Genomic DNA, 25,187 nt, shown 5'->3' with positions numbered 1-25,187 from the left:
TTTACATACAGTCATTTGTGGATGTGTATTTAGTTGGATGCAATATTATCACCTGTGTTGATTCATGTGACCACCACCAGTCAAGATACAGAACAGTTCCTTCAGAAGAGTCTCTTGCACTACCCTTTTGTAGCCACAGTCACTTCATTTTCTATCCTTCACTAAACCCTGGGCAACAACTAATCTGTTCTCCATCTCTTTAAGTTTGTCATTTCAAGAATATTATGGAGCTTCCCTGGTGGCGCAGTGGTTGAGAGTCCACCTGCTGATGCAGGGGACACAGGTTCGTGCCCCGGTCCGGGAAGATCCCACATGCCACGGAACGGCTGGGCCCGTGAGCCGTGTCCGGAGCCTGTGCTCCACAATGGGAGAGGCCACAACAGTGAGAGGCCCGCGTACCTCAAAAAAAAAAAAAAAAAAAAAAAGAATATCATGTAAGTGGAATCATACAGCATTCATTAACTACAATGACATGCACATATCTTAACTGTACCATTCCTTGACTTCCAATATAAGCATTGTTAAAAGACAAACTGAGGAATATTAAAGCTTTTAATATTGGCCTTTGAGATAGCTTTTCCTTTTTTTTTTTCTGCTACACCGTGTGGCTTGCAGGATCTTAGTTCCCCAACCAGGGATTGAACCCAGGCTCTGGCAGTGAAAGTGCCGAGTCCTAACCACTGGACCACTAGGAAGTTCCCGAGATAGGCTTTTTACTCAGTATAATCCCCTTGAGATCCATACAAGTTGTTATGTGTATTCGTTTTTATTGCTGGGTAGTATTCCTTGATATGAATGTACCATAGTTTGACAAACCACTCACCTTTGGAGGAGATCTTGATTGTTTCCAGGTTTGGCTATTATGAATAAAGCTGCTATAACCATTTGTTTACAAGTTCTTATGTAAACTTAAGTTTTCATTTCTCTGGGATAAACGCCCCAGAGTGCAATTGCTTGGTTGTATGGCAATTATTAGCATTATTTGTTGCCTCAATATTAAACAAATTGCAATTTAGTAATCTTTATTTAATTCCTTTTCTCGTATTATATTTATCCTTCTTATAAATGACTGAAATTATTTTCATATATGCATCATGAGAAATACATTTCATTGAGCAACCTAGATGTGCAAGCTTCTTTACGTACTATTTCCTGTATTATTTCCTGTACAGACTTCGCAGATTGTCTATAAACAATCTATAAAAGTACTTCTATAAAAGTACCATTTCCACCTTCCTTCTAACATAATAGGTCTTGACCTATAACCTTAAAAGAACACAGAGTTGTAATATCAATGAGTTACTTATGAGACATGAATACATTTCCTATAAATTACACTTTAGGAAAAAATGCAGAGGGAGGGACTTCCCTGGTGGCTCAGTGGTTAAGAATCCGCCTGCCAATGCAGGGGACACAGGTTGGAGCCCTGGTCTGGGAAGATCCCACATGGCGTGGAGCAACTAAGCCCGTGCGCCACAACTACTGAGCCTGCGCTCTAGCGCCCACGAGCTGCAACTACTGAAGCCCACGTGCGTAGACCCTGTGCTCCACAACAAGAGAAGCCACTGCAATAAGAAGCCCATGCACCGCAACGAGGAGTAGCCCCCGCTCGCCGCAAATAGAGAAAAGCCGGCGTGCAGCAACAAAGACCCAATGCAGCCAAAAAATTTTAAAATAAGCGAATAAAATATTAAAGGATCTAGAACAGTGTGTGGCATTTGCATCATGTAAATATTTAAAATAAATGCAGAGGGAGAGAGGCTACAATTTTTTAAATGAAATGTGATGTTCAACATTTTCTCCTACAAAAAATACCATTAAAAAAAATCTTGGATCTTGTATTTTCACCATAGGACAATATCTTTGATGGTTTCTTTCCAGTAATGGTTAAGAGAATAGGCTTCAGAGCCAGGCCTCCAGGATTTGAATCCCAGCTCTGCCATTCACCAGCTGTGTAATCTAATGCAAGTTATTAAGTCATTTACTCTCTTTGAGCCTTAGTCTATTTACAAAATGGGGGTAATAATAGTATTTATTTCTTGGGTTGAGGAGGGGGTAACAGAAAGCTCTTAGCATCGTGCCTAATAAAGTTCTTAAGGACAGTGCTTAGTTCAATCTATACTAATCGTTGGCTTATTATTTTGACAAATATTTCAGTGTCTTTGTGGAAATCACCGAAATTTGTATAGTGTTCAAAAGAAAAATTTAATGATGGAATTATTAATATGTGAAATAATCCCTTGGGGCTCTGCTGTCCCTCACAAGTCATGCTAGTTTATAATGATGTCATAAGACTGCGCACTTGAATGATAACTTAGTCGATTTTCATTCTCAGCATTTAATATCCTGAAACTACCTCTTATTAACTACATTGACTAAATTTTTACTTTAGCTGATATTTCGTTGCTTGAAGAAGAGAAAGTTTAGATACAGTCTGAAGTCTTCAAGTGTTGGGGATATGGCTACCCGTTCCCCTTCCCACCTAAGTCAGAAGTTCAAAGAGGAAAAGCATTTACATGAATGTAAAATATTATAGTCCCAAATAATACCTTATGAACCTTTGGTTTCAACATATTGCATAGGATTATGTATTTAATGAAAATGTTGATGAAAAGTTCTTTCTTCTGTTAAAACTAGCAGAAACGTAAACCTCCTTTCATCTTCTTTATGTTTGCTTTATGGCACCATTGTCCTTCCGTATCTCCTGGTTCAAGACTTGTCATCTTTGACTCTTACACCCTGTCAATTTCACTTCCTTATGTCTGTCCAATCTGTTTCTTCCTGCCTGTTCTCAATACCACCACCTATTACCTTTGCCTCCTACCCTGCCAGTTTCACCATTTCCAATCCATTTCATCTATTTCCAGGGAAAGACACCCCTGAGAAATCTCCAGAGACTCCTTATTGCCTCTGGAGTAATGTCTAAACACCTTACCCTGGTTACTAGCAAGGCTTTCCAGGACTCCACCCACCTCCCATTATCCCCTTTAAGTTGCCTACAGTTCAGCCGGTCGGCACTGCTCTGCTTACTTCCTCCAGTTAGTGCTAGTTCATTTCCTCCACTGTAAGCTATTCTTGTTTGACAAGCCTGTCTCCTTTGTCAGCCTTCCTACTTCATGCGAAGAAACTGACTCTCAGAGGGATTAAGTGACTATGACAGCACCTGTGGGGGGATATGAAACCAAGTTTCTCTGACTCAGACTCTTTACTCCTAGATACTTGTGCATATTTCTTAAGAACAAGGATATTCTCTTATTTAGCCGCAGTACAATTCTCAAACCCAGGAAACTTAACATCGATGTAGTACCATTATATATTATACAGGCCATATTCAAATTTCACCAATCATCCTTTATAGGAAAATTTTCCCATCCAGAATCCCATTCAGGATCAAACCTTGCTTTTCATTCTCATAATTCTTCAATCTTCTTTAACCTGGAATAGTTCCTTAGCCTTGGTTTTTTTTTTTAAGTTTTTAAAAATTTATTTACTTATTTATTTATTCTTGGCTGTGTTGGGTCTTCGTTGCTGCGTGCGGGGTTTCTCTAGTTGCCGCGAGCAGGGGCTACTCTTTGTTGTAGTGTGCAGGCTTCTCATTGCGGTGGCTTCTCTTGTTGTGGAGCACGGGCTCTAGGCACCCGGGCTTCAGTAGTTGTGGCTCGCGGGCTCTAGAGCTCAGGCTCAGTAGTTGTGGCGCATGGGCTTAGCTGCTCCGCGGCACATGGGATCTTCCTGGACCAGGGCTTGAACCCGTGTGCCGTGAATTGGCAGGCGGGTTCTTAACGACTGCGCCACCAGGGAAGTTGAAGCCTTGTTATGTTTTCAAGGCATTGACAGCTTTTAAGGAGTACAGGCCAGTTATTTGAAAATTTCCCTCAATGTGGCTTTTCCTGAGTGTTACCTCACGAATAGACTAAGGTTATGGATTTTTAGCAGGACTATTGCGCAAGTGAAGTTGTATACTTTTTACTGCATCGCATCACCAGGCACACGATGACAGTTGTCTCATTCCCGGCAATATTCACCTTTGACCACTTGGATAAGGTGGTGTGTGGCCCACTGTAAAGCCACCATTTTCCCCTTTGTGATCAATAAGCAATCTGTGGGGACATAGTCTGACTGTAAACAACCTTTTCCTCACCAAACTTTCACCCAGTGGTTTTAACATTCACTGATGTTTAATGACAGTGATCACTATGATAGCTGTAAAGTGATGATTTTTCTAACTCTTGTTTTGTCTACACTTATTACATGGCAGCCTAGTGGAAGGAGGATCTTTCCCTTCTTTCCCTCTATTACTTTTTTTTTTTTTGCGGTATGCGGGCCTCTCCCGTTGCGGAGCACAGGCTCCGGACGCGCAGGCTCAGCGGCCATGGCTCCCGGGCCCAGCCGCTCCGCGGCATGCGGGATCCTCCCGGACCGGGGCACGAACCCGCGTCCCCCGCATCGGCAGGAGGACTCCCAACCACTGCGCCACCGGGGAAGCCCCCTCTATTACTTTTTAATCAGGAAAACAAAACAAACAAAAAACTTTAAAAAAGAACTGGATACCACTCTAACTGGCGTGTGGTTGGTCCCCCTTCCCCTTCGGCGAGCTGGGCCCAGCTTCTGAGACCCGGACCTTTACTCCTTTGCCTCCAGTGCTCCCAGCCTTGGGGGTGATGGGCGTCGGCCACACAAACTGACTGACTTACTACTTTGTTGTGCAATTGGTTGCTCCAGATATTCTAAAATGACACCCCAGTCTCTACAGCTTGGGAGGAAAATGCTTTTGTGTCTCCATCTCTACGCTATCTTTATGCTTCATCTGTGGAACACAAAAACATTTGTTCCAAAGCCTCCCAAATTAAATGTGCTGAAAGCCGGGGTGGGGGCTGTTTAAAATGTAGATTGCTGGGGTCCTGCTCCAGAGGGTCCGATTTAGTAGATCTGGGTTAGGGCCCAGGGATCAGGTGGTCTGCGGATCAAACCTTGAGAAACATCACCCTCAAAATGACGGTGGGCAAGTCTCCCTTCCTGGAGAAGTCAGCGCCACTGGCAACTCCCAAAGAGCCCGCTCAGAAAAGGCTGGGGGAACAAAAGAGGGCGTTCATCCTTCCTCGCCCATCAGCCTTCAGAAACCCACATTCGGCTGATGCCACTCGGGCGCGGGGACCCAGGTGCTGGGGTGAAGACTGAAGCGGAGAGTTCCTAGAAAAGAGACCCTCCCTTGGAGCAGGGCGGGCTGGCTCGCGCACAGCGGGACGGAGTGGGGCGACTCCCCCTGCCCCGGTCCGGCCGAGCCGGGGAGCCCCATCGCCAGCCCGCCCCGCACCCCGCCGCGCGCCGGCTGAGTGCTTAGTCACCGTGAGGCTGCGCCGGCCCCGCGCGCCCCCCTCCTTCCCCGAGCCCGCCCACGGGCCGCACTTCCGCGTGCATGGCCCTGCCGGCTCGGACACTGAGTGCGAGCGAGGGGCTCGGCTGGCGGCCGGCGGCGCGCACCTTCCCCGGCTACGCGCCACCTTGGGCCCGGGCTGCCTGCGTCCTCTCCCGCGCCATGGCGTTTAGGCAGGAGCCGCAGTCTTCGTGCCCGCCGCCCGCCGCCGGCGTCGCGGCCTGCTACGACTACCTGGTGATCGGGGGCGGCTCGGGCGGGTTGGCCAGCGCGCGCCGGGCGGCCGAGCTGGGCGCCCGGGCCGCCGTGGTGGAGAGCTACAAGCTGGGCGGCACTTGCGTGAGTACCCGCTCGCTCCCGGCGCTTCTCTTCATGCCTGGGTTCCTGCCGCGCCGCGTCCCGCCGCCCCGCTTTGTCTCAGCCTCTCTCTGCGGGAACAGCCTGTGCTCTTGCCTAGTGCGACCTCCCCCGACTCCCCGAGGATGGGCCCCCAGCTCTGTGCTGACCGCTTTCCCACGCGGGTCGGAGTCAGGATCCCAGCAGGGTTTGATGAGACAAGTGTAAAGGGGCTTTTCCGCGGACCCCGAGGCTGAGCCTGCGTCTTTTCCAGCGCAGGTATCATAATAACGCTGGCCGGAGATCGTGAAATCTAACATAACTTTCCTGCATCCTCACTCCTCAAGGTGGAAGGGTATCGTAGTCCATGCTCGATCTCATCACCAGATCCATGAAACATAAAACTGCATCTAGAATAGTTGCAGCTGGTCTGAGTCTCTGTGGGGAGAGGGGAAGGGAGGATGGAGCCCGTGTCTCTGAATGAGGATCCCGGTCCTCTCCCTTCAGTTTCAAGGGCAGAATTTACAGCAGCGGTTCTCACTTTTGGCTGCACATTTGAATCACCTGAGGAGTTGAAAAAATTCTGCTGCCTGGGTGCAGCCTCGGCTTTGGGTGATTCTTCATTGCAGCCAAGGTTGAGAATCACCAACTACAGTTGACACTGATGTAGGATTTATTGTTAAATGACTTTACAGACCTTTTGTTTTGTTTTGGAGGGATTTTAAAACTACCTCCCCCCAAAAGAGGGTTGTAAATCCTGCGACTGAGAAACTATTACTTTAAAAAATAAGTTTAGTTCCAAGTTACTGGTGTGGGCTCTTCTGTCACAAGACTTGGGCGAGGTACTTGCTGTTAGTATTAAAATGTTGTATCCGAGTGTAACCTGGGCTTGGGCATGGAGTTCTCGAAGTTCCTTTGGAGAGGGATGCTTAAATTACACTACACTGGGAACTCCTTAAGGGCAGAAATGGGTTCATATGTTTGCAAGCTCTTATCACCTTAACAAAGGGCTTGCTCAACGGCCGTATGTGAATGAAACTCAAAATTAACAGCTGTGGAAGGGCTGTCTCCAGTGTCCCGTGCTTGCTTTTTAAGTTCAAAACGGAAGTGGGAACAAAGAAAGGAAAAATCCCTGTTAATTATCAACTTGCACCTTGACACCTTAGTCTAGACAGACGCTTAGGAGAAGTCTGGCTCTGCAGAAAGCAGATGGAGGGGTGTCACTAAGAGGCCCCCCGGACAACTGGTGACATCACTTGATAACTGCTCATCTTTGTCCCTCTCTACTTTTCTGTTTCCCTCCTTCGCCATGTATGTCATAATCAGCTTGTGGCATCCTTCATCGTTGCCTGGTTCCACTGGTATTAATCAAGAAGGGGCTGACCCCATTTTTAGGTTCCTGTTAGAAACGTGAATGCTTTAAGAGGTCAACTACTTCCCAGAACAAGTAAAGGACAGCTTAGGAGTCAACCATTTACTGCTTCCTTATAGAGTGCCTGGCCTTGCTTATCTCATTATGCTGCAGCAACTTTTATTTTTTTGTAAGCATTGATCTCTTGGGCTAAATCCCCTATTTAATATTTTTACTTCATTCCATTTGGGCTCTTCTCAAACTGCCTTTTGGTTTTGAAATTCAAGGAAGGATATAGTATGCCTTAGAATATCACAGAAGATAAAACCAACTGATAAGACCTGTTTAGATTTGTCTCAGGATTCTAGTTGTCTGGGTTATCCACAGGTGCATTAATAAACTTCTTAGTGCAGTGATTTCCAAACAGGTGTTAGGGAAAATTGAGGCATTCTGAAGCACATTTCATTTGTTCCTGTCTTCACTTCTCCTAAGCGCTAAGTATTTGGATTGGGACTGGTTGAGATAAAAGGGTAGATACCAACATTTGTAAGACAAAGGTCCCTTCCCTCAAGGAATTTGCGATAAGGTGGGGGGAAGCAAAATGTAGACAGTCAACCCCAGAGTGAGGGGGTCTATGTTAATTGCTGTTATGGTAGTTGAGAGAAGAGTGTAATTATCACTTCTGCTTGGGCACATTGGATAGTTTTGGGATGGAGATAGTATCTTTGTGAACTTGAACTGGATGAATATCATTTTTTGACAGGGTAGGTCGGGGCGGAGGCACAGAAGCAAGGTATGTTGTGTAATCAAATTTGACTGGAGCAGAGGGAGTCTCCTATAAAGCTGATGGTCAGATGGTAGTAAAAAGGTAGAGTTTCTGGAAACACAGTGAACTGTGGAAGGGTTCTGAGCAGGAGAGTGACACGATAAAAGTGGCTTTGTACTCGAGATACTATTGAGAAATGTCCCTTGGGAAAGTCAGATAGAAGTTTCTTTACTGTTGACTCTCCAACCAGGTTTTTTTTTTTTTCCTAAATGTCAATTATGTATGTTAATTCTAAAGCTTGGTAAAATTTTTAAGTTGCTGTGGATACAAGTTTTTGTTTTTAGCCTTCCTCCATGAAAACTTAGACTCATGGACTGATGGAGTTGGAAGTGATTTTGGAGATCTACTAATCCAGTCTGACTATAGTTGTTTTTGGTTTGTTTGTGTTTTTGATAGGAAGCACTTACATAAGCTTGCTGACTTAATTTTTTTAGAGTAATGACCATTAAAAATATTCTTCTATCACTATCATTTTTATCAAGAACAATCTTTTGATTAAAAGTAGGAAGCTTATAATTTCAAGTAAGGGACAGCCCTTTATTTATTTAACTCTTTTTTTGCCGGGGGGGGGGCGGGTGGCGGGTGCTGCCATGCGGCTTGCAGGATCTTAGTTCCTCCACCAGGATCAAACCCGTGTCCCCTGCAGTGGAAGCAGAGAGTCCTAACCACTGGACTGCCAGGGAAGTCCCGACTGTCCTTTAAATTGAATACTTTTAGCTTTATAAAAACGGAGCATGGGCCCCATTGCTTTCATTTCATTAAGGATCCGACTTACACAAATCCTTATAGGAATTTAGAAGCATTGTTCCAGCCCAGGACCCTCATTTTTACCAAGGAGCAAATTCAATGTCAATTAAAATGTGGTTGAAAACAAACCAAGTGTAGAATAACCTATGGAATTAGCATAGGTTATTAGCTGTGCTAATTAGCAGCCAAACCATGGCTTCTGTGTAATTGTGTGGAGTAATTTATAATTTGATGAACATTTTTAAGCATTCGTCTCAGCTACAGGGGAGGAACCTTCCTACTTCTGCCTCTTAGGAAACAGTCATTATTTACTTTAAAAGCACTTAGCTACTAGGCGGGTCTCCACTTCAGAGCTCCTGATCTAGTAGGTCTGGAGTGAAGCCCCAGCAGGTGTATTTTTAAAGAGCCCCATTCTGATTCTGGTGTACCTGAGCCCAACTCAGCGCTGGGGGTTTCATGGGGAGCAGGAACTGTGCAAAGACTTTAACCCTATGGAAGCATTAGAATGAATCTGGAGAACCCTGCACAGTTGTGGGGATCAGATGGTAATGAGTTTGGTCCTAGAGTCATTCATTTCCTGGTTTCATAATTTCATGCTTCTGGAGTAAGAGCCTTCCATGGGTGTCTATATGGTGTGACTGTTTGCCTTGATCTCCTGACTCCTCCTCAGTTTTCCTTTTCCTGGATGCTTTTTTTACTTTCTCTTCTGTGATACAGTGGAGTAGGACCCTTCCGAGCAAACGGGTATTTTCAAGATGAGTGACCTGTGTTGGTGTACCTGAGAGTTCACTTTTCTTTGATGGAGTTTATCACTTTAAACTGTTAAGAAACTCAGGTATGAAATGACTTTGCTCTGTGTTGTGGTAGGGGAGGAAAAACTTTCTCTCTTCCCATTTATGTTCAGTAGCTGGGGTCTGCAAATTAAACAGAAAATGGACAGATTATGGGAGAAAAGGTTTATTTCATATGCACACATGAGTGTCACAGAAAAGAAGTGGGGAAAAAAAGGAACTCTTAGGCCTGGGAGCTTAATGCCAACTTAACAAAGGGGGACAAATTGTGGAAAAGTGACTAGACAAAGGAAAGGGGGTTTGGGTTTCTAGAGGCAGTAAATTGTGGGAAGGTAAATATATGGGGGGAAACTAATGGAAGATAAGGGTTACTTTAATAAGGTTTTTTTGTGCAGATTCATCTCACTGCTACCTTTCCATCTCCAGTGATAAGGGTTTTTCTGCTGCTGGTACAGGATAAGGGTGGGAAACATCTTCATAAAGGGAAATTTAAGCTTTGCTTTTAGGTAGAAAGGGGGAAAGCAGAGTTCCTCCTGTGTCTGCTGTTTCTTAATTCTCTTCACCTCAAAATAATTTTTATGTCAAAAGAGCATGTTTTGGGGTGGCATATTCTGATCCCCTCAAGTTCAGAGTGAAATAAGCAGTGAGAGCCAGTGCTGCTACTAAACTCCTGATGGGTGAACTAGGTCAAGAGGTAGGTGTAGCTCTAATAACATTCCACTCTTTTTTTTTTTTTTTGGCCACACCGCGTGCAGCATGTGGGATCTTAGTTCCCCGACAGGGATCAAACCTGTGCTCCATGCAGTGGAAGCACGGAGTCTTAACCACTGGACTGCCAGGGAAGTCCCCAACATGATTCCACTCTTTTTTTTTTTTTTTTTTTTAAATTTTTGGCTGTGTTGGGTCTTCGTTGCTGCGCGTGGGCTTTCTCTAGTTGTGGTGAGCGGGGGCTACTCTTTGTTGCGGTGCGCAGGCTTCTCGTTGCTGTGGCTTCTCTTATTGTGGAGCACGGGCTCTAGGCGCATGGGCTTCAGTAGTTGTGGCACGTGGGCTCAGTAGTTGTGGCTCGTGGGCTCTAGAGCGCAGGCTCAGTAGTTGTGGCACACGGGCTTAGTTGCTCCGCGGCATGTGGGATCTTCCCGGACCAGGGCTCGAACCCGTGTCCCCTGCCTTGGCAGGCAGATTCGTAACCACTGCGCCACCAGGGAAGGCCCAGGTTCCACTCTTAAATTACTCTTTATTTTTCTGGATCAGGCAAAAAATTATAATAGTATTAGGTTAGGCATTAAAAAAAGGGAAACTGAAAGAAATCATCTGTTTTTCTAGGATTCAATTAAAAATAATCTTTTATTGCCTACTACGATTAAGTAATTTCTGAGACCAGAAAAATACATGAGTTAATTTTCAAGTTCAGTTTTTGGGAGTCTCCAAAAACGTAAATATAGGCATAACCCATAGCACTTTGCAGATTCTGTTTTTTTGTTTTTTTGTTTTTTTTGTTTGTTTGTTTTTTTTACAATCTTCAGGTTTGCGGCAACCCTGTGGTGAGCTCATCTGTTGGCACCATTTTTCCAACAGTATTTGCTCATTCATGTCTCTTTGTCACATTTTTGTAATTCTTGCAATATTTCAAACTTTTAATTAATTAATTAATTAACTTTTGGCCGTGTTGGGTCTTCGTTTCTGTGTGAGGGCTTTCTCCAGTTGCGGCAAGCGGGGGCCGCTCTTCATCGCGGTGCGCGGGCCTCTCACTATTGCGGCCTCTTGTTGCGGAGCACAGGCTCTAGACGCGCAGGCTCAGCGGCCATGGCTCACGGGCCCAGCCGCTCCGCAGCATGCGGGATCCTCCCGGACCGGGGCACGAACCCGTGTCCCCCTGCATCGGTAGGCGGACTCTCAACCACTGCGCCACCAGGGAAGCCCTGCCTGGTCATTTTCTAAGTGCTCCTTCCTCTTATCAGTCCTGAACTAGATAGGAACCATTAGGCAGCTCTGTGATGGGGAACAGAAAGGGGGAAACCAGAGGAAGGAAGCTTCCTATTACTTAAGCACAGGTGACATTCTTGACAGGTGAGGTTGTAAATTAACCAGTGACACGGGCAGTGTGCGGTTTTTACTTATCTGGGCAGAATTGGAGGTAAGAGGGCCCGCCCGAGGGAAGTGGAGAACCTCTGAATCTTGCCACGGGTGTCATCAGACTCCTCACATGTTCTGTCCCTGTTTGGAGAGGCCCCTGTCCTCACTGTGAGCCAGTGCTGCTGGCAGGCCGACGGAACGGAAGGATTCTGGGCACTAGATTGGAGGAGGGAGTTCTCAGAGACGGACCATCAGTTTGCAGAGGGAAGCAGAGCTGCAGGAATCTCTCTGGCACTGGGTGTCTCTGCTCCTATGGCTTATTGTCGGTGAGTGCCCACCTAGAGAATGCGGGCTCTGCAGGGGGATTTGCCAGGTGGAAAGCGTGGTATGCTGCACGTCTTAGCTGTGTGCACTCCTGGGAGGTCAGAGCCCTGACAGCCCGGGACCCTAGTGCCCTATTCTGGAAGGCAAGCTTTCTTTGCCATCTGTTGATCTGTTTCTGAAAGGGAGCCGGCCACCGGGGAATGTATCTCCTCTGTTTGCCATATGGCTTTTGTACACATGGGGAGCTGGCGGACTGCAGAAATAATTCAGAGGGGTCAGTGGCATCATCACACCTATCATGAATTAGAAAAGAGGTGCTTTACGTACATTATCTCTGATCGTCTCAAAATCTCTGGAATGTAAGTATTATCATTCCTAGTCTATGGAATGGGAAACTGAGCCCAGAGGGGTTTAGAAAGCTACCCACCCACTTCCAGGAAGTGGAGGATTCAAACTCCTGTCTGTCTGACTCTACGCCCGTGCTCTCTTTCTGACAACCTAATGCAGCCTCAGCTGGAAAGCGAGAAGGAGGCTTGGACAGGACTGCACAGAGCTCTCCAGCCCAGCTTCCCCAGCTTTGTAGGTAACGAATTGTTCTTTTCTTCCCTTCCAAGTCAAAGAGGCATCTGATAATCAGTTGTGTTGCGCTGAAGTGTTCGAGGTTTCTGAAACCGTTGGAAACCCTGGAGGCTTATCACTAGGAGCTGCCAAAATAGGAGGAGTACTTCAAGGTCAAGGGCTTCCATTCAGCCATAGCCTGTGCTGGAATACAGATTCTCCAGCCCCCGAAGCTCACAATTTTCTACCACCTTCTTCCTCTGATTTCTGGCCGAAGACTTGGCAATTTTAGGGAATGTGGCTGATTCTGCGGTTGCCTCTTGAGCCAGCATCTTGGATAGGCTGAGCACCTCTCCCAGGTCAGGACCGTGGGCTCCATGAGAGCAGGGACCATATCCACTGGGTGCTCTGTGTTGCATAATGCCTGGCAGCAGTGAGTGAGCACTTCATCAGTACTTCTGAATGAATGAATGGTCACGAGTTAAAAAGTTCAGAAACTTCTAAAAAATAAACTAACGTTAGTCATACACTTGGCACCAGACCTGTGTTCTTTGGACACCAAAAGAGCCTGCCTCTTTCCTTATGGTCATGATCCGCAGAGCTTACAGGCACCTGACATAAGTTATGTCTAGAAGGCATTTGTTTCCATATAAAAGAAAAATAATTGTATTATAAAAAATATTGAAAATAGGCAAGAGAAATCAAAGAATCACCCATCTAAATTCCACTACCCGGATAAAATCATTTTGGTTTATTTCTTGGTCTAAATGAATTATACAGTAATGAATGACATTATAAAAAGTATTTAGAGTGAAATATGAAAGTTTTCTCCCTCCCCAGAGATGGCTACTGTTAAGAACATGGAATATTTGCTCAAACTGTTTAAAGGTATGTGTATATTTGCAAATATATATAATGCAGATTGGAACATGCAGAACAAATTGTTCTGCAGCTTTCTTTTTGTCACCTAACATCCTAAGAACCCCTTCTGTAACGGTAAATAGAAATCTACTGTGTCCTTTTAAACGGCTGCAGAGTATTCCATAGGCTCAGTGTACAATAATTTCCCTATAATAATGCTTCCATACTGAAGGGTAGTTAACTTGTGTCCAGTTGTTCACTGTGACAGCACTGTAGGAAACATCCTTATACATGTATCTTTGGATGCTTGAACATAACATGTGACTCTTTCTGTGTAATAAATTCCTAAATTTAGAATTGCTAAGTTCTAATGGTATGTGCCAAATGGTATATGCAGTTTTAATCAGTGTTACTCTTTAAAAAATATTTTTTAATTGTATAAGTTTGACATGTAACATTGTGTAAGTTTAAGGCGTACAGTGTGTTACTCTCATTCATTTATAGGTTGTAATATGATTGCCCATGTAGCGATATTTATCATATTACATAATTATAGTACAATGTCATTGTCTAAATTCTAATTAGTCTAACTCTTAACCACAGTTTTTTTCCAAGTTATTTTAGGATGTGATCAAAAGGAAAAAACAGATGTAAACAAAAATGTGTGTATAAACATATACATCACAGTTTACAAGGACTGTTGCAAGGAATTTTTTTCTAGTCTAAGGGGTTTGAATAGTTATTTTCTTAAACAACTGTCTAGTTTTTACGTGAAATCTTACAACTATTTGTGTTTTTCTTTATGTATAGGCTGCCAGAAGGCTAAGAGTCAAGTTTGTGTCTATCTCTAACAAGTATATAAGCATGGAGATAGATAAACAGCTAGCTAGCTAGATAATAGCATGGATGAACTTTACTGCTTGATTCATCAGTTGTCCTTTGATCTTGAAAAATAATGTAGTTTTCCTCTAGAGATTTTCTCAAAGGGGACATTCTGGGTGTTTTACCCAGCATAGGCCATGGTAAGTTGCCCAGAAATCCTCTAGGACAGTTGCTCAAATGGTTCAGTTGCCTTTATTCAGCTGGTGGGTCCTCTCACCTCCGTGCTGCTGTTTCTCTCTGCTTTGTTCCTTTGGACCTGTGCAAGCTCAGGCTTTGGCCACCTCCTGACCTATTACCGTCCCCGCAGGGCATCCCCCCTCCCCGGGAAAGGGAATTGTCCTCCCTCCCTCCCTTCCTCCCTTTCCCTCCTCTCCCCTCCCCCTCCTCCTCCTCCTCTCTCAACTGCTTTTCTTGAGAAAATGCTCATAAGTAAACTTCTCTGCCTCCTCATACAAGGAAAGTAATGTTCCTATGTTTCCCAACTCTAATAGAAAAAGGGAAGTAGCTGTAGAGTGTGACTTAGAACTCAAGGAAGTCTCCTGGGTTGATGCTTGGGCTTCATCTCTTGCATGTTTGTTCGATGGTTTGAGTTTAATAATCTTAAAATATGTCCTTTTTATTTTTTTTCTAGGTGAATGTTGGATGTGTACCCAAGAAGGTAGAACTTTTACTTCTCCTTCCTTCCACACTCGTTTGACATATTTGGTAAATCATGATCAGAGTAAGGATGTTTTCAAATGTGCCAGTTAAAATTCTTGCTGCAAAAAATAACTGAGAAAGCTACTAAAAGGGCTTAAACAATAGGATAGTTTTTTTTTTTTTAATTTATTTGGCTGCGTTGGGTCTTCGTTTCTGTGCGAGGGCTTTCTTTAGTTGCGGCGAGCGGGGGCCACTCTTCATCGCGGTGCGTGGGCCTCTCACTATCACGGCCTCTCTTGTTGCGGAGCACAGGCTCCAGACGCGCAGGCTCAGTAGTTGTGGCTCACAGGCCCAGTTGCTCCGCGGCATGTGGGATCTTCCCAGACCAGGGCTTGAACCCGTGTCCCCTGCGTTGGCAGGCAGGTTCTCAACCACTGTGCCACCAGAGAAGCCCAATAGGATAGTTTTTATTTGTGTTTTTAAATATAATTTATTAAGAAGGCTGGAGGAAAAAATAAAGATGGCTGGAGATAGGCAGCTTCTGAGATTGGCTTAGCACTTAAGGATATCTGAAAGAACCCTGGCTTCTCTCCATCTTTCCGCTCTGGTATCCTAGGTGTATGGTCAATGGTAACCCCTGCCCCCTCATGGCCACAGGATAGCTCGTGGAGCTCCAGGCAGGATGTCCTCACCCAGCACTGCCCCTGCAGATTGCTTTAGATTCTCCTGGCCAGGATGAGCTACCCCTGCAGGGGAGAATGGGCAAGTGCGTGGCATTTTCAGCCAGGAAGAAAGGAGGGAGGGGCTGCTGGAGAGATAACCACAGAAATACTAGCTCCTGGATACAAATTTCATCATATATACAAAGGAAATTCATCCTGGCCATGAACCTTGTGGCTAAGTTCCCATAGTGACAAAGTTCCTGTGGGAACACAGAGGGGAGATAACCAGGAATGGAACACAGTGTCTGGTCTCCAACTTCTGATGGTCTAGAAGGAACAAAGACCAACAAAATGTTCATAGTCATGGTGTTAAAGAAAAGCACTATCCATCTGCAGGGGATAACTTTTTCTCAATAGGGAGATCCAGCCAGGAAATAAAAAAGTTTTTACCCCACTGTAAGCCCAAGTGCTGATATAACCAAGACCAAGTAGATGATGGTGGCAGATGGATGGATGTCCCTCCTACATGTGGCTCTGGTTAACTACGTGGAACCTGGGTGACTTTGCACAGAGTGAGGTGTTTGCCTCAAGCCATCTGGTCTTTCACCTGCTCCAGGGCATCTCTGAATCAGTTTTTCCCAGGAAGACAAGAACAGTTTTTCTCCTGGAAAGACGTGTCAAGATTATCATGGGTTTTTTGTTTTATTTTGATGTTAGTAGTTCTGGTTTTTAAACAGAAATCTATTTCCCTATAAATTATCCAAGTTAAAATCATATATCATGTGACGTTGGGTATCTCCTGGCCACTCTAAAATTGAATTTCTCAAGTTGCTTGAATGATGTTTCTGAGGACAGTATTTGGATACCATTGTGGTAAGCAGTTGATAGAATTGCACCTCAGTTAAAAGAATCCAGCACAGTCATCAATTTATTCTTCTTTAGGCATAAAGGGAGGAAGGTACAAAGAAGGAATCAAAGGCTTGTCAAAAGTCGTGGGGCTTCCCTGGTGGCGCAGTGGTTAAGAATCTGCCTGCCAATGCAGGGAACACAGGTTCGAGCCCCCGTCCAGGAAGATCCCACATGCCACAGTAAGCAACTAAGCCCGTGTGCCACAACTACTGAGCCGGCGCTCTAGAGCCCCCGAGCCACAGCTACTGAGCCCGTGTGCCACGACTACTGAAGCCCACACGCCTAGAACCCGTGCTCCGCAACAAGAGAAGCCACCGCAATGAGAAACCTGCGCACAGCAACGAAGACCCAAGACAGCCAAAAATAAATAAATAAATAAATAAAAGTCATGTCTCTGGCATGTCTAACAAAGAAGATGGTAGTTTGTCATCTAGAGTTCTGGATGCCAATTTCAATTCAGTTCTCATGATGATCAGTTGGTTTACAGATTATAGGCTACATCCCACAGGAGACGCATCTAACCTTTGAGTTCCAGATGTCTGATTACATATATCCTTACAGGGACATGTTTGTCGTTAATAGGAATCCATTTTCTTAAAGTTTCCAGTGCTCAAATTTATCTAATAGTTTCCTTCTAAATCTTAAAGTTACAGATGCAATTCCATTTCTTAAATTGAGCACAGAAGGCAAGGCTTAAAGAAATTTGAAACTTAAAATGAACGTAAGCAGTAGTAAATTTGAACGGAAGAACTGTGAGACATATAATATTCTGCTTTTACAGAGTATATAAACTGCGGAATTCAACAGTAGACGTAATTTCCCCCAACATTTCAGAAGTCTCACTATGAAATCCATCTGGTCATATTTCTGAAGTTTTTCTTTTAAAATGTTTAGTTTTGTTTGTAATTTAAAGGTCCGTATCTTTATCTACTATTATATAGTTACCTTTCTGTAGAAAAAAATTTCTCTTTTTTCTCTGGACTCATGCACTACTGTCTTGGGTACTTTTTTCTATAGGTAATGTGGAACACAGCTGTCCACTCTGAATTCATGCATGACCACGTCGATTACGGCTTTCAAAGCTGTGAGGGTAAATTCAGCTGGCGGTAAGTGTAAACGCTGAGAGGGCTTTGTTGACAAACGTACATTTTTTCTTTCATAGTGAAGTAAGCCATACATTTTTTGAGGGTGTATTATTGTGCCAAAATGTATATAACATAAACTTTTGGAGGTGATGGCTATGTTTTTGGCATTGATTGCAGTGATGACATACTCGTGCATATACTTATCTCTAAACTCATCAAGTTGATACATTACATATGTACAGCTTTTTGTGTGTCAGTCATACATCAATAAAGTGGTCTTAAAATACACAACACAACATGAAAGGTTCATTTTAGCCCTTTTAAAGTTGTCGATTCAGTGGCATTAGGTATATTCATAGTGTTGTGCAGCCATCACCAACATCCATTTCCAGATTTCCACCATCCCAAACAGAAACAGTGTACCTGTTAAACAATCTTCCCTTGCTCCAAACCCCTGGTATCTCTATTCTGTTTTCTGTCTCTATGAATGTGACTATTCTAGGTACCTTATACAACATCTGTCCTTTTATGCCTGGCATATTTCACTTAGCGTAGCACTTTTAGAATTCGTGCATGCTGTGGTATGTGTCAGAATTTCAATCCTTTTTAAGGCTGAATGCTGTTCCCTAATATTTATATACCACACTTTGTTTCTTTATTCATCCTTCAGTGGACTCCTAGGTTTTTTCCATCTCGTCTATTGTGAATAATGATGCTATAAATATTGGTCTACAAGTCCCTGTTTTCAGTTGTTTTGGGACTATACCTAGAAGTGGAATTGCTGGGTCATATGGCAATTTATTATTTTAATTAATTAATTTATGTATTTAAAAGAAGGTGTTGGGGTAGGAGTTTAGTAATTTATTTATTTATTTTTGCTGTGTTGGGTCTTCGTTTCTGTGTGAGGGCTTTCTCTAGTCATGGCAAGTGGGGGCCATTCTTCATCGCGGTGTGTGGGCCTCTCACTATCGCGGCCTCTCTTGTTGCGGAGCACAGGCTCCAGACGCGCAGGCTCAGTAGTTGTGGCTCATGGGCCTAGTTGCTCCACGGCATATGGGATCCTCCCAGACCAGGGCTCAAACCCGTGTCCCCCGCATTAGCAGGCAGATTCTCAACCACTGCACCACCAGGGAAGCCCGGCAATTTATATTTAACTTTTTTTTTTGAAGTTTTATACCCTTTATTTATTTTTTTATTGAGGTATAGTTGATATACAATATTATGTAAGTTTCAGATGTACAACATAGTGATTCACACCTTTTAAAGGTTTTACTTCATTTAGAGTTATTATAAAACATTGGCTATATTTCCTGTGCTGTCCAATATATTTTTGTAGCTTATTTATTTTATATGTAATAGTTTGTACCTCTTAATCCCCCGTGTTTAACTTTTAAAGGAACTGCCATAAACCTTTTTTTTTTTTTGGCCACGCCTTGTGGCATGCAGGATCTTAGTTCCCAGCCAGGGATCGAACCTGAGCCCCCTGCAGTGGAAGCATGGAGTCCTAACCACTGGACCACCAGGGGATTCCCTGCCATAAACTTTTCTAGCCATACATTTTTTTTTAATTTTAGCATATTCATTCATTTATTGAGCAAATAATGAGTGGCCACCATATACTAGGCACTGTGCCAAAGCAGCTCTCTCCTTGCCTTCTTTGCAGAAAGAAATTTACGAACCTTGCGTGCCAAGTGAACATTCTCCATAGAGTAGAATAAGGGTTGTGCACATACGGAACGCAGACGGACACAGGGGAAGGTGTGCCTGTCTTTAGAGACACTCAATCCCAGGGCTCTTATGGACAGTCTGATTCCCTGCTCCGGGGTGTTCAGGGTCAGAGGCCCTAGTTACGACTGAAAGGAGACTCCAGATCCTCAGTACTGACTCCGGTTTCATTGCAGGGTCATAAAGGAAAAGCGGGATGCCTACGTGAGCCGCCTAAACACCATCTATCAGAATAATCTAATCAAGGTGAGCACTCCAGGTTTTGAACTTTGAGAAGAAGCTGTTCTCTGCTGATGAACCAAATCTGGCCAGACATAGCCTTTACATTTATCTCTTGTTTCTTTTCTTTTCTTTTGTGATTAATGGTTTTGATATTGACCTGTAAGAATGTAAGTCGGACTCGGTAGGCCAGTCTCATTTCTATTTCTACAGAAAGTGGGACGTATGTGCCTAAGTCGGCGAATCAGGTCTCACCTGATGCCTGCCTGCACCTGTCTGACCCTCCACTTAGTTCCAGAAACCAAGCACATAAGAGCCTGGTTATGTAACAATTTGCCAGTTGATGGATTAAAATCAGGACCATTATCTGGCTGGAAACCTGCCATAGTTCGTCTACTCAGAACACCCTCGTCCTTGGTGGCTAAATCTACTCAGGACACCATGTTGTGGTTCAGAAGGACGTTTTCAGGAAAATTGGGCAAAGGTGTGTTTGCCTTCAGCAAATGTATGTTGTCCTTTGCTGTGCTGAGGCTTTTCCCACCCTCATGCTTTGATGTCATTCCTCTTCCACTGGACTGTACTGAAGCACCATCCAACTCTCCTTTTTCTTTTTTATTTATTTATTTTTAATTAATTTATTTATTTTTGGCTTCGCCATGCGGCTTGTGGGATCTTAGTTCCCCAACCAGGGATTGAACCCACACCCTCGGCAGTGAAAGGGCGGAGTCCTAACCACTGGACCGCCAGGGAAGTCCCAACTCTCCCTTTTCTTGACAGTGTGACTCCCAGCACCCTTAATTGGTCTTTGTAGTCTCACTCTGCAATTTCTGAGACATCAACATAGCTTAGGTTATACTAGATTAGTATATTTGGGATGGTATTTGGGCCACTGTAATCTCATTAGCACATGTTTATAAACCACTTTTTAGGGCGAGTTACTTGTACAGATGGCTAACCTCATAATTTTTATATTAATTCTTATCATTCATTGGGTTTATTTTCTTGGAGGGTGGTATTTTCTGACCTTAACCCCCAAATTCAAGGGGAAAGTGTTTGGTCTTCAGACCCCTGTGCACTGAGTTCAAGAGATTTTAAGGTGGCTAGACATGAATATGAGATGCCATTTGCTATACTACAACACCCAAGTAAAAAAAAATTTTTTTAATGGAGCTAGCTTAAAGTACTTTTGCAAAAGAGATAGGAAAATTACTCAGGAAATAGCATTTTTTTTTTTTTTTTTTTTTTTTTTTTGCGGTATGCGGGCCTCTCACTGTTGTGGCCTCCCCCGTTGCGGAGCACAGGCTCCGGACGCGCAGGCTCCGGACGCGCAGGCTCAGCGGCCATGGCTCACGGGCCCAGCCGCTCCGCGGCATATGGGATCCTCCCAGACCGGGGCACGAACCCGTATCCCCTGCATCGGCAGGCGGACTCTCAACCACTTGCGCCACCAGGGAGGCCCAGGAAATAGCATTTTTTAATACTCAAAAATCTTGGTGTGTAGCAGAATTTACCATGACCTTATGGGAAAGGAATCACAGGCGATCCAGAAATTCAGAATAGGAAACTTTCTGTGAAATATCCTAGGAAATGAAAATAAAAATTTCATCAGTTTCTTCCCCAAGCGATTACCCATATTATTGCCACTCGACTCAGTCTCCTTTTCGTCTAGCACCCGGTAGGAAATCATTACCTCCTGAAGGAAAGTTTTTCAGGAGCCTCGTGGCTTTTGGCATCAACCTTGATTCACCTTGTTTAAGCAGGGCACCTGCAGAACAGGCCTGGAGGGCTGATTCGAAAGGAGGAAATAGCTCAATTCAGAACCAGGTGTGTTCCAAAATGTTGAAATGCTCCATTCTGTGATCGCGCTTACAGGATTCCATTATCCTTGTGAGTTGCCCACATTTCTTGCCAGTATGTGTATCCTGGCAAGCAGAAGCTTGCTGGCAGTCCAAACTCAGGCCTGGTCACAGAGGCTGCCAGGAAGAGCAAATCAAGTCTGAATTCTCAGCACCTCTAGTGTAGAGCTTCATGGTCATGTAATTTTGTGGTATTCTTCCCCCACTTTGTTTGAGAAACAGAAACATTGCTTTTCCCTCCCTTGGCTAGAGTATTTCCCTTTGGCCTCAGCTCCCTGCACCTTAATCCTTTTGTTTTTCTCAGCCTTCTTCTTTCTTTCCTCCAGACATGTCATTCTTCAGTGTGTTTTCATTCTAAGTGAGGAAGGCTTTCTCCTTCAACTCTTGGGGACAAAGATGTAATCTCCTTCCTTGTGGGAATGACTTGCATATATTTTTTTTAGTGTCTGGGTTTTGGCCCAAGATAGTCCCTTTATTTTTTCTTACTGCATACTTCTAGCATCAAATGGCAACCCCCAACCTAAGTATCAATTAACAGTCAGAAGTTCTGCAGAAACTCGAACACTGGAGAGTTGTCTTAGCATCAGCAAACCATAAATCAGAATCCTCAGTAGAGAATGGAAGGATGTAAGAAGATGCAGCAAGTTTTGTTTTGTTTTTTGGTTTTTTTGGTTGTTTTTTGTTTTTTGGGTATTTTTTGACCGTACCACACGGTTTGCAGGATCTTAGTTCCCCGACCAGTCCTAACCACTGGACAGGGAATTCCCTTGTTTTATTTTTTAATCTTTTTCTTCTTTTTATTTTTATTTTATCAAAGTATACTTGAATTACAATGTTGTGTTAGTTTCTGCTGTTCAGCAAAGTGACTCAGTTATACATATATATTTTTTTCATGTTCTTTTCCATTGTGTTTTATCATAGGATATTGAATATAGTTCCCTGTGCTCTACAGTAGGACCTTGTTGTTTATCCATCCTATATATAATAGTTTGCATCTGCTGATCCCAAACTCCCAGTACTTCCTTTCCCCACCCCTTTGTTTTTTAAGCTAATGTTACCATGCTTCCTTCTCCAGTCCCACATAGAACTCATCCGCGGCCGTGCAGTATTCACGTCTGATGCCCAGCCTACAGTGGAGGTCGACGGGGAAAAGTACACTGCCCCTCACATCCTGATTGCCACAGGTGGTGTGCCCTCGCTTCCTCCAGAGAGCCAGATCCCTGGTGAGTCTTCCAAAGGCATATGCTTGTTAACAATAGTCAGAAGGAATTTACCGTTGTTTTCCACCTTACAAGCCATGCCAGGGGATCTGCCCTGTACCAGTTCTTTGTCTTGGACACGTGAGAGAAGGTCTCTGCAGAACCTATATGTAATTGGCCTAAGTGGTACCTAGTGACGGGGCAAAGGAAGCTATTTCATCCAGCTCCAGGCTCAGACATACTACAGTAACACAGGGGGAAGAATCAGCAAAAGCCCCATCCTTCCCTTCTCGGCACAGTAGAGATTGTTTCCAGCCTCAGTTTGTCATGAGATATTTACTGTTTTGTTTAAGAGAGAGAAATCTTGTAGAGATGTAACTTCATCAGCTAATGAAGCCATCTTATATGCATATTTTCTCTCATATAAAGAATTAGAAAAGTAAAGCAGTAAGGAATCTCCGAGACAGTCTTGTCTACCTTTGTATACACAGGGATGAGTCATAACATACTGCCTTTTTCTCTCATAGGAAACATTGTCCATACCTTTTCCCCCAACTAGATTATAAGGTCTTTGTGGATGGTGATCATAGTTTATACAACTTCTTCTTAAGATCCATGACCATGGATTGCCTTCTTACGACCCATAACCAACCGGAATTTATATGGAAAATTTTGAGTGTTTATGCATTTATGTATTTTTTTCTCTCTGGAGAGAGGATCGATAAAATTTCACCAGCTTTTAAAAGGGTTCATGACTCCCCAAAAGCTAAAGGACAACTACTGTAAAAAATATGAGGATACTGTTGTCAAGTAACTTAAAATTTAGTTGGTAAGATTGGATATACACATCTTTTTTTTTTTTGTGGTATGCGGGCCTCTTACTGTTGTGGCCTCTCCCGTTGCGGAGCACAGGTTCCGGACGCGCAGGCTCCGCGGCCATGGCTCACGGGCCCAGCCGCTCCGCGGCACGTGGGATATTCCCGGACCGGGGCACGAACCCGTGTCCCCTGCATCGGCAGGCGGACTCTCAACCACTGCGCCACCAGGGAAGCCCTGGATATACATATCTTGATAGGGAACAACCTCCAAGACTGATTGTTTAGTGAAAGAAAGCAAGGTGTGGAACAATGTGTATAATATGCTACAGTTTATGTCTTTTTAAAAAGACAGGGAGACTGTACAAATGCACTAGGATATCTGGAAGGACACTCAAAACCCTGCAGTGCCAACTGCCTCCAAGGAGAGGACCAGAGCTGTGGGTTGGGAAAGAGACCTGCTTTTCACTAGATGCTCTGTGGTGCTTTTTGAATTTTTTAAGATACACATTTATTCATTGAAAACATGTAATAAAAACAAATGCAAAGAAATAAAAGGTAAGTGTTCCAAGGTGATTGCCAGACAGTGAGGGTTGGAGTCCTCAGAGGTGGGACAGATTACCATGAGTTGTCATGGACCAAAAAGACTTCCTGGGAAAAGGGCTTACACATTGAGCACTATGTGCCGAAGAAGAGAAAGACCAGAAGAACCAGTGGGTAATAAATAGGTCTTTAAAGGACATTCAGTCAATTAAACCAGTTTTTCTAGCAGTGAAATCTGGAAGCAAATACATTGAACTGAAACTGGAAGGTTAGGGCCAAGTTGTGGACATTTATGAAGTCAAATTAAGGAATCTCTGTCATTCACAAAAACCAGTTATTAGTAGCTTATAAATGGGGTAGTGACAAGACCTAAGTGATAATTTTAGAAAACTAATCTGACAGTGATTTACAGAGGCAGAAGGCCAGTTAGCAAGTTGTTGCAATAGAATGTACGGGAGGTGGTAATAGGTTCTGAGCTACAGTGTTAGCGTCTGAAATGTGGTGGAAATACTCAGTTCAGCTCTGCAGACAGTTACTAAGCCGCTGCTATGTGCCAGGCTCTAGGAGGAGGAGACAGACATAAGAGACACAGAAGGATGAATCGACTAGTGTATTTCATTGACTCCAAGACACATTAAAAAAAAAATACTCAACACCTCTGAAATCAGGATGGGTCCTTAATCATTGTGCATTGAATTTGGCGAAATGCAGTATTTTAAATAACGGATGAGATGGCCGTTGTTGAGAGAAGGAATTACAGATTGATAACTCAAGACTTTGGATTATTGATGGAAGGTAGTCTTTTCATCTGAAGTGGTAAACAAGAGAGGGATATGGTTTGGGAAATAAAGTTAAGATTCTATTTTGAGGGCTTCCCTGGTGGTGCAGTGGTTGGGAGTCCGCCTGCTGATGCAGGGTACGCGGGTTCATGCCCCGGTCCGGGAAGATCCCACATGCTGCGGAGCGGCTGGGCCTGTGAGCCATGGCCGCTGAGCCTGCATGTCCAGAGCCCGTGCTCCACATCGGGAGAGGCCACAACAGTGAGAGGCCTGCCTACCGCAAAAAAAAAAAAGATTCTATTTTGAAGATACTGACTTTGAAACAAAGTTAAATGGTATAGAAAGACAGTTAGAAATATGGAACTAGAACCTGGGGAGAAGGTCAAAACTGGAACTACGCATTTGGAAGTCTCCCACAATGAAGGCAGAGTTGCTTAAAACCTTTGAAGGAAAAAAGCAGAGAGAAGAGAACCAAGGCTGAGCCCATGTGCGGGCGGGAGAATGAAGCCGAGCCAGCAAGGAGTCTATTCATGAGAGCTGAGGAGATCTTTTTTTTTTTTTTTAATTAATTAATTAATTAATTAGTCTGCCATTGGGTCTTAGTTGAGGCATGTGGGATCTTAGTTCCCC

General features: G+C 44.0%; 1 protein-coding gene across 1 annotated transcript in view; it reads left to right on the top strand.

The window, feature by feature from the left end:
- Positions 1–5,390: 5,390 nt before the first annotated feature.
- The window catches only part of GSR (glutathione-disulfide reductase), a 43,441-nt gene continuing 23,644 nt past the window's right edge, over positions 5,391–25,187 (top strand). The window contains exons 1-5 of the mRNA XM_060086098.1: positions 5,391–5,713; positions 14,758–14,784; positions 17,354–17,442; positions 19,323–19,392; positions 22,297–22,444. Of these exons, the coding sequence (XP_059942081.1) occupies positions 5,417–5,713; positions 14,758–14,784; positions 17,354–17,442; positions 19,323–19,392; positions 22,297–22,444 (631 nt within the window). The 5' untranslated portion in view covers positions 5,391–5,416. The remainder of the gene's footprint in view (positions 5,714–14,757; positions 14,785–17,353; positions 17,443–19,322; positions 19,393–22,296; positions 22,445–25,187) is intronic.

The sequence above is a fragment of the Mesoplodon densirostris genome, chromosome 20 (assembly GCF_025265405.1).
Source record: "Mesoplodon densirostris isolate mMesDen1 chromosome 20, mMesDen1 primary haplotype, whole genome shotgun sequence".
NCBI lineage: Eukaryota > Metazoa > Chordata > Mammalia > Artiodactyla > Ziphiidae > Mesoplodon > Mesoplodon densirostris.
This window is presented reverse-complemented; position numbering and strand designations above follow the sequence as displayed.